The sequence below is a fragment of the Ovis aries genome, chromosome 15 (genome assembly GCF_016772045.2).
Source record: "Ovis aries strain OAR_USU_Benz2616 breed Rambouillet chromosome 15, ARS-UI_Ramb_v3.0, whole genome shotgun sequence".
Taxonomy (NCBI): Eukaryota; Metazoa; Chordata; class Mammalia; order Artiodactyla; family Bovidae; genus Ovis; species Ovis aries.
This window is the reverse complement of record NC_056068.1, coordinates 24,164,773-24,182,089: the sequence shown is the minus strand read 5'-3', so window position 1 is coordinate 24,182,089 and position 17,317 is coordinate 24,164,773. Positions and strand designations below refer to the sequence as shown.

Sequence of the window (17,317 nt, the reverse complement as noted above, 5' to 3'; positions counted from 1 at the left end):
TGTACAGAGGGGCCTGGTGGGCTGCTGTCCATAGGGTCACACAGAGTCGGACACGACTGAAGCAACTTAGCATGTATGCATGCGTTGGAGAAGGAAATGGCAACCCACTCCAGTATTCTTGCCTGGAGAATCCCATGGACAGAAGAGCCTGGTGGGCTGCTGTCTATGGGGTGACACAGAATTGGGCACGACTGAAGCGACTTAGCAGCAGCAGCAGCAATCAAATCTTTATCTTAAAGGGCTTCCCAGGTGGCGCTATTGGTAAAGAGCCTGCTTGCCAATGCAGGAGATGGAAGAGATGCAGATTCAGTCTCCAGGTTGGGAAGATCCCCTGGAGGAGGGCATGGCAACCCACTCCAGTACTCTTGCATGGAGAATTCCATGGACAGAGGAGCCTGGTGGGCTACAGTCCATGGGATTGCAAAGAGTTGGACACGACTGAAGGGACTTAGCATGCACGCACACACTGTATCTTAAATGATGTCAACTCATGGTTTTGATACTGCTAACCTGAATGCTCCCAACAATGCAGCTCCTCTTCAAGTTGAGAAACAAAGAATAGTAACAATGTCTGAAAGGAAGCAGCAGCTGGCTTGAGTATTCTAAGCAGTCTACAGCCCACACAAACAACCCAACACACTTACTACTCATTTATGATGATATCAGGGGCCCAGATGGCACTTAGAGGTAGAGAGATCTCTCTAATCTCATCAAACATGCTGGAGTTCCAGGATAAAAACTCATCATCCCAAACCTGTAGCCAAAAAGAAAATGTCACAAAGAGGCAATGTCAGCCCCATCAAAGAACTGAGGAGGAATTTGAATGAATAACTCAATTGATCAGCCTGTTGCTACTATCTGTTAGGGGAGAGGATTTCTCATCCAATTCCTAAAGATGTTTGCCCTAATCAGAAACAACGGCCATATGTCTTACTCAGATTCTAATAAATCAGGCCTGCTGCAGATGTAAGGAACTTTAAAAGGAAAGATAATATCTATTACTGGGACTTCCCTGGCAATCCAGCGGCTAAGACTTAGAGCTTTCACTGCAGGGGGCATGAGTTTGATCCTTGGTCAGGGAAATAAGATCCCACATGCCACATGGTGTAGCCAAAAAAAGAAAAAAACAAAGATAATATCTATTCTTTCAAATAATTACATTTTTCAGCAGATCAATTTCAGGAGTCCAACATGCATAGAAGGAAAAAAAAATAATCATTTACCTCACGATACCATATGCTTGTCTTTAATTTTTGATTCTGTGTATCCTGCAAAGCAAAGATTAAATACACACCAAATCTTAGAGAGTCAGTAAATCAAAGCCCAATTCAACAGTATGACAATTTAGGGGAAGAAAATTGCATCCAAGTAAATAATGTTGATTTTAAAAACATTACCTTGACTCTTTAGGATCTGAGTAGTCCCAGTTATTTATTACATACACCTGTTGCTATAAGCTTTACTGCATTATCTATGACAAAATGATGCTTTAACTGCACTTGACATGTTAAATGATTTGCTAATCTCTTTCCTACTTTAATAGTTACTCTGCCATTAATCAGACTAAAAGATGATATATAGTTATAGACAATTCTGGACTAAAAACATGAGACCAAGCTCTTATCTGTAATTAAGATGTTATTCCTAATCTTTGAATGAGTATTATTAATATTTCAATTGCCATTGGCAGCCTTTCCTGTTGTTACCTTATGTTTGGATTTCTCTGCTTATAAAACAGACTGAATGAGCTTAATCCAAGTGAGGTATATTTTTGCTGATATAAATAGATGTGATTTCCCCATTCTACAATGAATCAGCAATTAAAAAGGCAAAGGCCCCCCAAAACAAAAAAAAATCCTCATCATTAAATTTTTTTCATATTGAATCTAATAAAAACAAAAACAAAAACATGCTATAGTTACTATGTTCTTAGGGATTAAAAGAAAAGGAATATTTCATATCACATTCAAACATTAACTCAAAATGGATCATAAACCTAAACGTAAGAGCTAAAACTACAAATCTCTTAGAACAAAACATAGGAGTAAATATTCATGACTTTGAATTAGGCAATAATTTCTTAGATAAGACACCATAAGCACAAGCAACAAAACAAGAAGTAAATGGGACTTCATCAGAATTTAAAACTATTGTGCTTTAAAGTCAAATGACAGGAAGTCGATGACAATCCACAGTGTGGGAGAAAATACTTGCAAATCACATAGCTAGTAAGGGGTTTGTATCTAGAATATATAAAGAACTCTTATAGCTCAACAATAAAGATAAGTAATCAAAATTTAATGAGCATCAAAGAACATAATATAGTGAGAAGGAAACTCATGGAATGTGAGAAAATATTTGTGAATCATATAGCTGATAAAGGGTTATTATCCCGAATATTAAAGAACTTTTACAACTCAAAACCAAAATCCTTATTTAAGAATGGACAAAAGACTTGAACAGACATTTGTCCAAAGTAGATATTCAAATGGCAATAAACACAGGAAAATACGCTCAGCATCATAGCTATGGACCAAACTGTGTTCTTCCAAAATTCATATATGGCTGTATTTGGAGACAGGACTTTCAGGAGATAACTAAGGTAAAATGAGGTCACAAGGGTGGGCCCTCTTCCAAGAGGCTTGGTGGCCTTAGAAAAAGAGGAAGAGAGAATGATCTCTTTCTCCTCCATATGAAGACACAGTGAGAAGGCAGCCATCTGCAAGCTGGAAAGACAACTTTTACTAGGAACCAAATTGGCCAGAACTTTGATCTTGAACTTTCCAGATTCCCAAACTGTGAGAAATAAATTTCTGTTGTTTCAGTCACCATGTCTATGATATTTGTTATGGCAGTCAGAGTTAGAGCTGGCTTATATAATCTCTAATCACTACGGAAATACAAATCAAAATCCACAATGAAATGCCATTTCACTCTCATTAGGATGGCTACTTTGTTTTTTAAGCAGAAAATAAGTGTTGGTGAGGGCAATTGGAATTCTTGTGCACTATTGTTGGGAGCGTAAAATGGTGCAGCTGCTATGGAGAACAGTGTGCCATTCGTAAAAACTTAAAATAGAACTACTACATGGTCCAGCAATTCCACTCGTTGGCGTTTACCCAAAAGAACTGGAAACAAGAACTAGGACAGATATTTGCACATCCGTGTTCACGGCAGCACTAGTCACAGTTGCCAAGGGATGGAAGCAACACAAGTGTCCATCAGTGGAGGGATGAATGAACAAAATGTAGTGCATACATACAATGGAATATTACTCCGTCTTTAAAAGAAAGGAAATTCTGACAGATGCTACACTGTGGATGAACTTGAAGTCTTTATGCTAAGTCACAAAGTAAGCCAGTCACAGAAGGACAACGGGATTCCAGCATACACTAAGTCTAGGTACTTAAACCAGTCAAATTCAGAGAGACAGAAAGTAGAATGATGGTTGCCAGGGGCTGGGAAACGGGGAGTTAGTGTTTAATGGGTAGAGAGTTTCAGTTTTGGAAGATGAAGAGTTCTGGAGATGGACGTGGTGATGATTGCACAACAATGAGCATGTACTTAGTGCCATTGAACTGCACACTTAAAAAAATGGTTAAGATGGTAAATTTTATATTATGTGTATTTTACCACAACAAAAATAATTATTTAGGGACTTCTCTAGCAGTCTAGTGATTGAGACTCCGAACTTCCAATGCAGGAGGTATGGGTTTGAATGATCAGGGAACTAAGATCCCACATGCTGTGTGGCCAAAAAAATTTTTTTAAATGACTACTCAATATTCTGCAATAACCTGAATGGGAAAAGCATCTGAAAAAGAATAGGTATGTATACGTATAACTGAATCATTTTGCTGTATACCTGAAATGAATACAATATTATAAATCAACTATATTCCAATACAAATTTGAAAAAAAAAATGAGCAAAGGACTTGAATAGATATTTCTCCAAAAGAAATCTACAAATGTGGCCAATTAGCACTTGAAAAGATGCTCAACATCATTAGTTATTAATTAGGGAAATGCAAATCAAAACCACAATGAGATACCACTCTACCCCACTAGGATGAAGAAAATTAAAATAACAAGTGTTAGGAAGAATGTTGAAAATTGGAGCCTCATACATTATTAGTGGGATTTTAAACTTGTGCAGCCACTTTGCAAAACAGTATGGTAGTTCCTTAAAATGTTAAATATAGAGTTAACATATGACCTAGCAATTCCACTCCTAAGTGAATAATCAAGAGACTTGAAAACAAGTCTACACACTTAAAAAAAACCTGTACAGAAAAAAAAAAAAGCAAACCTGTACAGGAATGTTCACAGCAGTTAAAAAGTAAAAATAAGCCAATGCCCATCAGCTGATGAATGGATAAACAAAATTAGTATATATCCATTCAATAGAATATTTTCCAGCACTAAAAAGTAATGAAATATGATATATGCTACAATATAGATGAACCTTGAAGACATTATGCTAAATGAAAGAATTCAGTCACAAGAGGCCATTTATTGTAAGATACCATTTATATGAAATGTCTAGAATAGGCAGCTCTATAGAGGTAAAAATTAGATTAGTGTTTGCCTAGGGCTGGTGGGGATGGGATGCAGGATGTGACTGCTAACTGTATGAAGGCTCTTTTTGAAGTGATAAAATGCTCTGAAATTAGATATTGGTGATGGTTGCACAACTCTGTGAATATACTGCTGCTGCTACTGCTGCTAAGTTGCTTCAGTCATGTCCGACTCTGTGCGACCCCATAGACGGCAGCCCACCAGGCTCCCCCGTCCCTGGGATTCTCCAGGCAAGAACACTGGAGTGGGTTGCCATTTCCTTCTCCAGTGCATGAAAGTGAAAATTCAAAGTGAAGTCGCTCAGTCGTGCCCAACTCTAGCGACCCCATGGACTGCAGCCCATCAGGCTCCTCCGTCCATGGGATTTTCCAGGCAAAAGTACTGGAGTGGGGTGCAATTGCCTTCTCTGGTGAATACACTAAAACCACTGAATTGTATACTTTAAATAGATGAATTTTGTAGTTAGGTTATACATCAATAGAGTTGCCATTTAAAAAATGTATTAATAGAGAAAAAGGAAACTGTTTTGTTGTTGTTTACTTTTTTAAATTTAAATTTATTTATTTTAATTGGAAGCTAATTACTCTACAATATTGTATTGGTTTTGCCACACATCAACATGAATCCGCCACGGGTGTACACGTGTTCCCCATCCTGAACCCTCCTCCAGGAGGGAGGAGGGAGGAGCCCTCCCTGTACCATCCCTCTGGGTCATCCCAGTGCACCAGCCCCAAGCATCCTGTATCCTGCATCTAACCTAGACTGGCGATTCGTTTCTTATATGAATATATAATATACATGTTTCAATGCCATTCTCCCAAATCATCCCACCCTCTCCCTCTCCCAGAGTCCAAAAGACTGTTCTATACATCTGTGTCTCTTTTGCTATCTCACATATAGGGTTATTGTTACCACCTTTTTAAATTCCATATATATGCGTTAGTATACTGTATTGGTGTTTTTCTTTCTGGCTTACTTCACTCTGTATAATCGGCTCCAGTTTCATCCACCTCATTAGAACTGATTCAAATGTATTCTTTCTAAAGGCTGAGTAATACTCCATTGTGTATATGTACCACAGCTTTCTTATCCATTCATCTGCTGATGAGCATCTAGGTTGCTTCCATGTCCTGGCTATTATAAACAGTGCTGTTATGAACATTGGGGTACACATGTCTCTTTCAATTCTGGTTTCCTCAGTGTGTATGCCCAGCATTGGGATTGCTGGGTCATAAAGCAGTTCTATTTCCAGTCTTTTAAGGAATCTCCACACCGTTGAAAACATTTCCAGGGAATGTATAAGTAAGAAGGCTGATACAGACTACAGATAAATCCATTTCTTCCCATGGGCTTCCCTGATAGCTCAGTTGGTAAAGAATCTGCCTGCAATGCAGGAGACCCCAGTTCGATTCCTGGGTCAGGTAGATTCCCTGGAGACGGGATAGGGTACCTATTCCAGTATTCTTGGGCTTCCCTTGTGCTGGTAAAGAAGTCCCCTGCAATGCAGGAAACCTGAGTTTGATCCCTAGGCTGGGAAGATCCCCTGGAGAAGGGAAAGGCTACCCACTCCAGTATTCTGGCCTGGAGAATTCCATGAACTGTATGGGGTCGCAAAGAGTTGGACACAACTGAGCAACTTTTTCACTTTTACAATCCATCATTAAAAGTTGCATTGTTCAAAGAGAATAGAGATATAAAAAATCCAAGATGAAAATATGTAAAATAAAATGTGAAACGCTCCTCCTGTTGATTTTGGTTCAAAGGTAAAGAGTCATTTAAGTAACATTTGTACTTCTGTAATATTAAGTATAATACCAGTTTCAGTAAAACAATGGAGCGGGGGAGTTATGGCATGAAAGCAAATAAACAGGTCCATTTTCTTCCCTAGAACAAGATACATAAATTAAATTAATTTTCCAGGGAATTATCCAACCACATCAAAGATATATGATGTTTGTGCATAGGGTCAAGACTACCACTGTCCTCAGTCCAGGTTGGGTGGGGCTAGGGAGGTGCTATTGATATTTGCTCTTTGGAGGGGGTGCACCTGGAAGTGTGCAATACTCAAGACTATACAGGTGTCCACAGGGGGTGGCATAGTTTGAAAGAGAAACAATAAAATTTTAAAGTTCCCCTTTTCTGGAATCAAGAAAGCAAGTTGTTATTGCATAAATATTTCTAGGTACCTTTAGAAAAAAAGGATGGTTCACAAATACAGTAACCCCGTTATAGTTGTTCAACAAAGGCTAGCCTGAGTGTACTTCCTCTACAGATTTTTGTGAATCTCAAACAGATACTTGGGAAAAGCAGGTTTTAAAATGGTATACACTTGTCCTTCAGTATCCATGGGGGATTGGCTCCAGAGGCTCCAAAACCTTCTTGGTTATCAAAATCTACAGATACTCAAGTTCCTTATGTATAAAATGGAGAGGTATTTGCATAGAACCTACACACAGTCTCCTGTATACTTTATGTCATCTCTGTGCTGTAATTGCTTATTTGCTTTGGTTGTGTCTGACTCTTTGAGACCCCATGGGCTGTATCTCACCAGGCTCCTCTGTCCATGAGATTCTCCAGGCAAGAATACTGGCAGGGGTTGCCATGCCCTCCTTCAGGGCATCTTCCTGACCCAGAGACTGAACCCACATCTCTTGCGTCTCGCGCTCTGGCGGATGGGTTCTTTACCACTAGCACCACCTGGGAAGCCCAAATCATCTCTAGAATACTCATAATTACCCAATACAATATAAATGCCATGTAAATAGTTGTCAGTGCATGGCAGGCAAATTCAAGTTTTATTTGTTGGAACTTTCTGGAATTTAAAAAATATGTATATTTTTGGTCTAATGGTTAGGACTCCATGCTTTCACTTTGGAGGACCCACGTTCAATCCCTGTCAGGGAACTAAGATCCCACAAGCTGCTGGGTATGGCTAAATAAATAAAAAAAAATATTTTCGATGCAGAGTTGGTTCAATCCGCAAATATCTGCAGTCCTCCAGGACTGATTGTACAAAGTGAAAACACTGAATTCACAGCATTTCCCTAAGAAACAGCTTGGAAGAGGGACAGAGGGGACTCCCAACCAATATCAGCTCTGTGGGGCTCAGGGCAGGGAGCTTACCTGTGGCCAAAGAATCAAAACATAAAACAGGAGCAACACTGAAATAAATTCAATAAAGACTTAAAAAAATAAGGCCTCTAGTGAGAGCTCCAGGTTGGGCTCACCTCTTTCTTCCAAGTTTCACTGGCTGAGACAGCCTGCGATAGATCATGTCTCACCCATGAAAGCACAAAAAGAATCCATTCTAGGCTTAGTTGCTTCCCAGGTGGCTCAGTGGTAAAGAATCCTCTTGCTAATCCAGGAGACACATTTGATCCCTGGGTCGGGAGGATCCCCTGGAGGAGAAAAATGGCAACCCACTTCAGTATTCTTGCCAAGGGAGTCTCAAAGAGTTGGACACAGAATGAGTGTCTGAGGGTATATAGGCTTAGTTCCAGTCAACGAGGGTCCCCTTGTCGTAGGGAGAAAAGGCCCGGAGTGTAGTTTCCATTACCAAATAATACAGCTTTTCACTACTCTCTCCTAACAAATACACCTTTACATCTACAAAGTGTCCAGACCAGTTTCTTCCCCACTGTGTATCTTGCTGACTCAGTCACGTGGCTGGAGAGGAAGGTCTCTATATCCTAATGTTTCCTTTCCACTGTCATTATATCCAGTTTGGTTCTTATTAACTGCCATGTTGATGCTTTTGCTTGTTTCTCTCTTCCTGCCCATTCCTTTCTCACGTTATACATAATAATAGCGTTAAGGATTTTTTTCCTAACATCTTAGAGGGGGTGTCTGGGAGGACTGGTTATTCAGCCCTAAAGAACACAATGTCAAAAAGAAGTTTGAGGCTAAAACTGAAGTCGTTTTTTTATTTTTTTTCATCAAGAGAAACAAGTTTCTCAATGCCAGCTGGTGAACATAATTGGTTCTCTGGTGGCATTATTCACAGCTTTTCCCTCTGTGTATCTCTCTCTCTCTTTTTTTTTTTTCTTTAGATACCTTCCATCCTGCTTGTTAAAAGCAAAGGATATTTCAGAGAATTGGAATTCATTAGTCTTCCTAACAGAGGGAGTCTATTTAGATCTAAATTGGTGGTTAGCAAATATACAGATAATTCCCGCACATTCTTATTTATCTTTCCCAGTTCTGAAGACTATAGAAACAGATGCCTCAACGTCTGGCTGGGAGGCTCTAGTCAATGGACTGGAATACAAAGGTATCTGTGATTCGGAATTGACAAAACTCAATAGAAACAAATGGAAACTCTTCACTGTTGAGTAGATTATCTCTATAATCAGATTTCCCTAAGGTACTCATAATACCCAGAAATTCTAAGACGAGACTGTAGTCTTTCATGTAAATAAAACAGGAGGCAAAACATTATAATGAAAGCGAGGTGCAGTGATGAAAGCTGGGCTGAAAGCTCTTCACTCTAAACAAAAGTTGCCAGCAGTTCAGCTGCTGGCAGATGCATCCAGCAAGTTATCTATTCACATTGGGAATGTCCTTGTCTGAGCAGAATCTGTGAGCAATTTTCCCCAAGTTCTTCAAACCAGTCATGCTTCTGGAACGAACCTAAGGATCAGCCCACCTGAATGTAATATAGACATTTGCAAAGACTAAGTCATTCATAAAGATTCTGGAATTGAATTCACATATCCTAATTAACTGATCAGGCAAATATCTACACAGCTAGCTTTGAAGGAAGATGTGTGTGTGTGTATGTGTTTCTGTGTGTGTGTGTGAAGTCACTTCAGTCATTTCCAACTCTTTGCAACCCTATGGACTGTAGCCCACCAGGCTCCTCTGTCCATGGAATTCTCTAGGCAAGAATACTGGAGTGGGTTGCCATGCCCTTCTCCAGGGGATCTTCCTGACCCAGGGATTGAACTGGCATCTCTTATGTCTCCTGCCTTGGCAGGCAGGCTCTTTACCACTGAGCCACCTGGGAAGCCCGAAGTAAGATATATTGTCCTGAATACTGTGGTAAATAGGATCCTGAGTTTGAAAACCCTTCCCTCCAGTGGCTATTTTTAAATAATAATAATAATTATTATTATTATTACTGTTGATATAGGTTATGTTTAAATCTTTATTGAATTTGCTACAATATTGCTTCTGTTTTATGTCTTTTTTTGGCCACAAGGCACGTGGATCTTAGCTCCCCCAGGTATTGAACTGGCACCCCCTGCATTGGAAGGTGAAGTCTTAACCACTGGATCACCAGGGAAGTCCCTCAAGTAGCTATTAATACATTAGGGTATGAGACATTTGGGGCTTGCCAGATGGCTCAGTGGTAAAGAACCCGCTTGCCACGCAGGAGATGGTGGTTCAATCCCTGGGTTGATAAGATCCCCTGGAGAAGGAAATGGCAACCCACTCTAGTGTTCTTGCCTGGAAAATTCTGTGGACAGAGGAGCCTGGCAGGCTGCAGTTCATGGGGTCGCAAAGAGTTGGACACAACTCAGTGACTAAACCACAGCGGCATAATGTGTCATTTTAACAGTCAGCTATGTGCACGAAGAAATATACATGCTTCATTGTATTCAAAGGAAGGAGACATTGCTGCCAGATTGGAGAATTGAGTGAAATTTCTTTTAGGAGCTGAGATTTGAGGGCTATAATCTTTTGTAGATGGAGAATGATAAAGAAGACGCATTCAGTTGAGGAAACAGCAGAATGAACAGGATACAGGCCGGACCCAAGAAGTTCAGGTTCATTGTAACACTGAGTACACGTAGAAGATAAAGTCAAGACAGGAGATAGGGATGAAACTAGAGGGATAGAATGTAAGGTTTTACATAGTTCAGAAGACAAGTTTTCCATATCCAATAAAATGATATGTCTAACACATTCTTGTAAAATATAGTATATTTCACAACAGTGGAGTAAACCATTATCTTTGAAAAAATAATAGTGTTCTCCTTACCTATCATAATGGCTATGATTTGTTTTCTCTTATTAAGGTGGGAAGAGCTAGACCAAAAATTCAAATTCGATACCTTCAACTAGTTCAGACAAGTGAAACATTAAAAAAAAAACACTATTTCAAAAGATATTAATAATTCTCATCTCTTGATGTAACTGTCATGTAAGTGATCTAAAATTGTCAGTTGCCCTGAGGTACTGGGTAGGTAACAAGGAGTGGAGTGGCATGAATTGTATTGTTCTCGAAGCTTTGGCCTACAGGGCATTTCTTTGCACTCATGTGGACAGATTTGGATTTCAGATGTCATGCGGGCAACTAAGCATTGCGAGACCAGAAGCTCCAAGTTCACTGTCATTGATGTAGTGATGCATTAAGTACTTGCAGAGGCCTAGTGTTTTTATAGTTTACAGCAATGATAATCTCAAGCTTTAAGGGTGTCAAATTATTTGGTGAATGTTAACTAATTTACCCTTGTTTTCAGTAAGTCTTTTGGTGATTACTGTTTTTTTGTAATAAAGACTAAACTTCTAAAAAAAAAAAACCCTCAATTTGATATTGTTGTTCCAAGGGAAAATATTAATATAAAGACTTTACTCCTTTCCCTTATCTCCAAATAAGCCTGTAAAGGAAAGTTGGAGCAATTCTACTTTACCTTCATCAATATGAAGTTAGAAAGTAGAAGGATGAGGAGAGACCTAGAAACCTGTCTCCGTCTCTTACTCAAAGCTGATGTTATGCCCGTGTTGGAGTTTCATGTAACATGGTTCATATCATGTCTTTTTCAAATAATGCTTTTCCCATTGGACAATGTCCAATAAACAATACAGACATAATAACCTACTGACAACTAAATAGCAAGGACTAATGAAATATGCCAAAGCCTTTGTGGATCACAATAAACTGTGGAAAATTCTGAAAGAGATGGGAATACCAGACCACCTGACCTGCCTCTTGAGAAATCTGTATGCAGGTCAGGAAGCAACAGTTAGAACTGGACATGGAACAACAGACTGGTTCCAAATAGGAAAAGGAGTACGTCAAGGCAGTATATTGTCACCCTACTTATTTAACTTCTATGCAGAGTACATCATGAGAAACGCGGGGCTGGATGAAGCATAAGCTGGAATCAAGATTGCCGGGAGAAATATCAATAACCTCAGATATGCAGATGGCACCACCCTTATGGCAGAAAGTGAAGAGGAACTAAAAAGCCTCTTGATGAAGAAAGAGGAAAGTGAAAAAGTTGGCTTAAAGCTCAACATTCAGAAAACGAAGATCATGGCATCTGGTCCTATCACTTCATGGGAAATAGATGGGGAAACAGTGGAAAAACAGTGTCAGACTTTATTTTGGGGGGCTCTAAAATCACTGCAGATGGTGATTGCAGCCATGAAATTAAAAGACGCTTACTCCTTGGAAGGAAAGTTATGACCAACCTAGACAGCATATTGAAAAGTAGAGGTATAAGCTTGCAAACAAAGGTCCATATAGTCAAGGCTATGGTTTTTCCAGTGGTCATGTAAGGATGTGAGAGTTGGACTGTGAAGAAAGCTGAGCATCGAAGAATTGATGCTTTTGAATTGTGGTGTTGGAGAAGACTCTTGAGAGTCCCTTGGACTGCAAGGACATCCAACCAGTCCATCCCAAAGGGGATCAGTCCTGGGTGTTCATTGGAAGGACTGATGCTAAAGCTGAAACTCCAATACTTTGGCTACCTCATGCGAAGAGTTGACTCATTGGAAAAGACTCTGATGCTGGGAGGGATTGGGGGCAGGAGGAGAAGGGGATGACAGAGGATGAGATGGCTGGATGGCATCACCGACTCGACGGACATGAGTCTGAGTAAACTCCAGGAGTTGGTGATGGACAGGGAGGCCTGGCGTGCTGCGATTCATGGGGTCGCAAAGAGTTGGACATGACTGAGCGACTGAACTAAACTAAGCATCTCTTAAGTAGGTGACGATGCAGTCCCAGAAAATTGTCTCTAAAATTCTAGATCAACATCAAAATAGAAAAGAGATTTAAAGGAGTTTTCTATTGGAGCATTGTGTAAGACTACATTGTGGAGAGTAAGAGTGGGCATTTTCTGCCATTTGATTAAAAAGTATTTTCTAGGATCCTGGATATAGTGCTTTTACTAGTGTGAGTGGGAAAGTAAAGCTGAGTAAAGTGAAACTGTTTGCTAAACGGGGGATTTTGTGTGTGTACTCCATTTAAATGCACCTGCTTATGAGGAACTAATGAGTAGGGGTTTATCTAAGCTAGAGAAAAATTATGCTAAAATAATTTACATCAGATAAAAAATAATTTGAACCGTGGTATAATTTATACTTTTATTTTAAACTATTTTCCATCAATTTCAATACCTGAATCTCAGTCAAAAAATCAGAGTCTGTAATTCATAGCATAGCACTCAAATATTAACGTGGAAAACTACCTCCATTAGAATAAATTAAAGAGAAATTATTGAATTATTTTAACAAAGTACATTAAAATAATAACATTGTATAGTAGGATACATTATGTATGCAAATGTAAAGGGAAAAGGTATGTGGAATTTTACTGTTGTAAGCTTTCTATATTTTATATGAACTATAATAACGTTAATTCTAAGCACATTATATTAAGTTAATGATGGCTATGGAAACCCCTAAAATAACATCTAAAAATAATACACAGAGGGACTGCAAAAAAGTCAATTTGATTTTAGAGGAACTAAAATCAAATATTAAAAAATATTTAGTTTATCCCAAATAAGGCAGGATAAGAGGAGCAGAAAACAGATGAGACAGCTAGAAAACAAATAGCAAGATGGTATTCATAAATGGACAAAACACTTCAGTTAACATGCACAGAGTGGCAGGTTAAAACAGCAGTACCCGGGAACTCAGCAACAACAAGGAGTGAATGATTGGTATACACAGCGACCTGGGTGATCCTGCAGGGAATTATACTGAATGAAAGAAGGCAACCTCAAAGGTAACATACTATATGGTTCCACTTATATAATAGTCTTCAAATAACACAATTATAAAGATGGAGAAGAGATTTATTGGTTGCCAGGATTTGTCAGAAGAAAGGATTGTGTCTATAAGTGAGCAGTATCAGGGAACCCTGTGGTGAAGATTGTGTAGATCGATGCGGTGGTGGTGGAGGTCACACAAAGCTACACGTGTAATAAAATTACAGAGAAACACACACACACAAATACACATACACACAAGTATATGTAATCTAGAGAAATCAGAATAAGCACCAATGTCAATTTTCTAGTATTGCTGCTATACCAAATTTATGCAAGATAAATACAGGGGGCATTGGGTGAAGGTTGAACAGAACCTCTCTATAAATTGACTTGCAACTTTCAATAAATTTATAATTATTTTAAAATAAAAAGTTGGAGAAAAGCAACACCAAACTACTTGCTCTCTCTAAGAAATGACTTTGAAAACAATGCCACAGATACTGAAAATAAAAGGAAGGCAAAATATATACCATGCAAAAAAATAAACATTAAAAAAAAACTTCAAGAAAAAAAGTATTACCAGAGGTAAAAAAGGGTATTTCATAATGGTAAAAGGTTCTATTTGTCAAGAAGACATATAATCTTAAATGTATATGCATCTAATAACACGACAGAGAAAGAGACAAACCACAATTATAGCTGGGGATTTTTATACACCTCTCCGTGAATTAATAGAACAACAACAAAAAAAATCGAAGTTGTAAGAATCCTTAGCAATACTATAAACATGTTTATTGAATTTATATTTATAGAACAGTGTACCCTTCTATTCAACATTGGACTAAAGGTTTGAGCCAGTGCAATAAGCAATGAAAGAAAAGGCATACAAATTGGAAAGAAAGAAGTACAACTTTCATTATCTACAGGCAACATGATCTTCTACATAGGAAATGTGAAAAAATCTACAAAAAGGCTCAAAAATTAATGTAATGGCAGGGTCAAGGCCAATATATATAGATCATTTCTATTTTGTATGCTAGTGAGAAAGAGAAACCTAAAATTAAAATACCATTTATGATAGCATCAAAAATGTGCATTAGGGATTAAATTTAACCAAATATGTACAAAACCAAAAAATGCTAAACATTACACAAAGAATTAAAGAGCTAAACAAATGGAGAGAGACAGTGTTGTCATGGATTAGACGTTAATATTTTGACTCTCCTTTAATTGATCTATAGATTTCATGTAACCTCAATAAAAAATGTCAGTCTTAAAAATGGAAATGAGTGAACTAATTCTTAAGTGTGTATGGAAATGTGAAGTACCTTGAAGAGTCAAAACAATTTTAAAACAGAAAATTATGTTTGGAAGACTCACACCACCTGATTTCAAGACTCCTGTAATGCGTAATAATTGACACAATATATTGATGTAAGGAGAAATATATTGACTAGCTGGACAGAATAGAATCCGGAAACTGTACAAAGAACTCTTGCAACTCAATAATAAGATAGCGAACAACCCTATTTTTTTTTTAAAGTAAAAGATTTGAAAAAAGGGTAAAAGATCTGAGTGAATACTTCATTTTAAAAGATAGATAGTTGACAAATAAGCACACAGAAGGATGTTCAACATCATAAGCCTTTAGTGAAATGAGTTTAAAACCACATTGAGATACCCACAAACCTAACAGAATGGCTAACATTTACAGAGATTGACAATATCAAGTGTGGAAATCATGTGGAGGAACTGAAACTCTCATAATCTGCAGGTGGAATGCACAATGATACAGCCACTGCGGAAAGCAGTTTGACAGTTCCTTGTAAAGTTAAAATTGCCTTATACAACTCAACAATCCCACTCTCAAGTATTTATCCAAAAGAAGTAGAAACATATGCAAATATTTATAGTGATTTTATTCAAAATTGCTCGAACTCAGAAATAACTCACATGTCCCACCACTGGCAAATACATAAATGAACCGCAGTACATTTGCACACTGGAGTACTACTACTGATCCGTGCAACGACACAACATGGATGGATCTCAGAGGCATTATTCTAAGTGAAAGAAGCCAAAAAACAAAGAGGAAAATACAATATGATTCCATTTATATGAGAAAGGCAAAAACATAGGAAGCAAAATAAAATCTGTGGTTGCCAGAGACTGGGGTTAGCAGAGGAAGGGACTGGCTTTAAAAAAGATGAGTTTCAGTCTGTATAATATATATCTCAAATTTTAAAATGCATCAAAAGTTCATAGGACGCAGTTAAATTAGTGTTTGGAGGAAAACTTATAACTTTAAATGCTAAAATTAGGAATGAAAATAGGTTTAAACTCAACAAGACAACTTTCCATTTTAAGAAACTAGACAAAGAAGGACAAATTAAGTGCACAGTAAGCAGAAGAAAGGAAATAAACATAAGAGTAGATAGAAGTGAAATAGAAACTGAAAGGAAAATTCAAAAGCAACATTTGGTTCTTTAAAGAAATAAATTGATAAACAATTTGGCGATACTGGTCAAGAGAAATAAGAAAAAACACAAATTATTAATATGAGGAATGAAAGAGGTAGCATCACTGATGATCCTTTGGACATTAAAAGAATTAAAAGGGAATATTATGAAAAAATAAATTTGCAACTCTGATAAAACAGACAAATTCCTTGAAAATTATAAATTCCAAAAGTGACACAAGAATAGAAAATTTGAAAAAACTGTATATTGTTAGTGAAATTGAATTTATATTTAAAAACCTTCCCACAAAGAAAACTCTAGCCCTAGATGGTTTTACTGGTGAATTCTATCAAACATTAGGGAAAAAAAATTATCTGTATTATACAATTCCTTCAGGAAATTGAGGAGGGAACACTTTTCATCTGGTTTTATAAAACCAACACCAAAAGCAGACAACTACATTACAAGAAATAAAACCATAGCCCAATAGTCCTCATTAACATAGATGCAACCTATCATAAGTAGGAATTCAAATCCAGAAATATATAAAAAGGTTTACATGTCAGGATCAAGTAGAGTTTATTCTAGGAATGCAGGAGTGGTTTACCATTTGAAAATCAATCAAAAATAATTTACCATATTAACTGCATAAAACAAAAATCATATGACCATTCAAATTGATTGAGAAAAATACTGGTGTAATTCATAACATTCATGATTTTAAAAATATCTCTCAGTGTACAAAAATAGCAGGGGACTTCTTCAACTTGATAAAGATCATTTATGAAAAATCTAGAGCTAACACCATATTTAACAGTGAAAGATTTTTCCCTGAGGATGGAACAGATACAGATATGTGCTCTCGTCACACCCATTAACACTGGTAGAGGTCTTGGACAATGCAATAAGACAAGATAAGAAGAATAAAGAGCACACAGATTAAAAAAGGAAGCAGTAAAACTATTTGCAAATGAAATGACTGCATATATAGAAAATATTAATTTTAAAAGAACTACTGGAATTAGTAAGTGAATTTTGCAAAGTCCCAGGATACAGTCAACATACAAAATTAATCCAGTTTCTTTATAATAGCAACAAATAAATAGAACATTTAAAGTTTTAAGTAATATTTATAACAGCATAAAAAATACTATGGAATAAGTTTAATAGAAACATGTATGACACTTCTATGTTAAAAATAATACACTGCTGAAGACACAAATAAATGGAGAGAAATACCATATTCAACAATTGGAAAACTCAATATTGTTAAAATATCAATTCTCCCGTAAAATTTCTCTGTGGATCTCACAGCATTCCAAACAAACTCC

The 17,317-nt window shown here is 37.5% G+C and overlaps 1 protein-coding gene across 2 annotated transcripts in view; it reads right to left on the bottom strand.

The window, feature by feature from the left end:
* HTR3B (5-hydroxytryptamine receptor 3B) overlaps positions 1–17,317 on the bottom strand; it is a 48,711-nt gene that overhangs the window by 17,860 nt on the left and 13,534 nt on the right. For both annotated transcript variants that reach the window (XM_060399304.1, XM_004016557.6), the window contains 2 exons: positions 1,224–1,268; positions 645–754 (listed from right to left, as the gene is read on the bottom strand). In XM_060399304.1, coding sequence (XP_060255287.1) covers positions 645–754; positions 1,224–1,268 — 155 coding nt within the window. The remainder of the gene's footprint in view (positions 1–644; positions 755–1,223; positions 1,269–17,317) is intronic.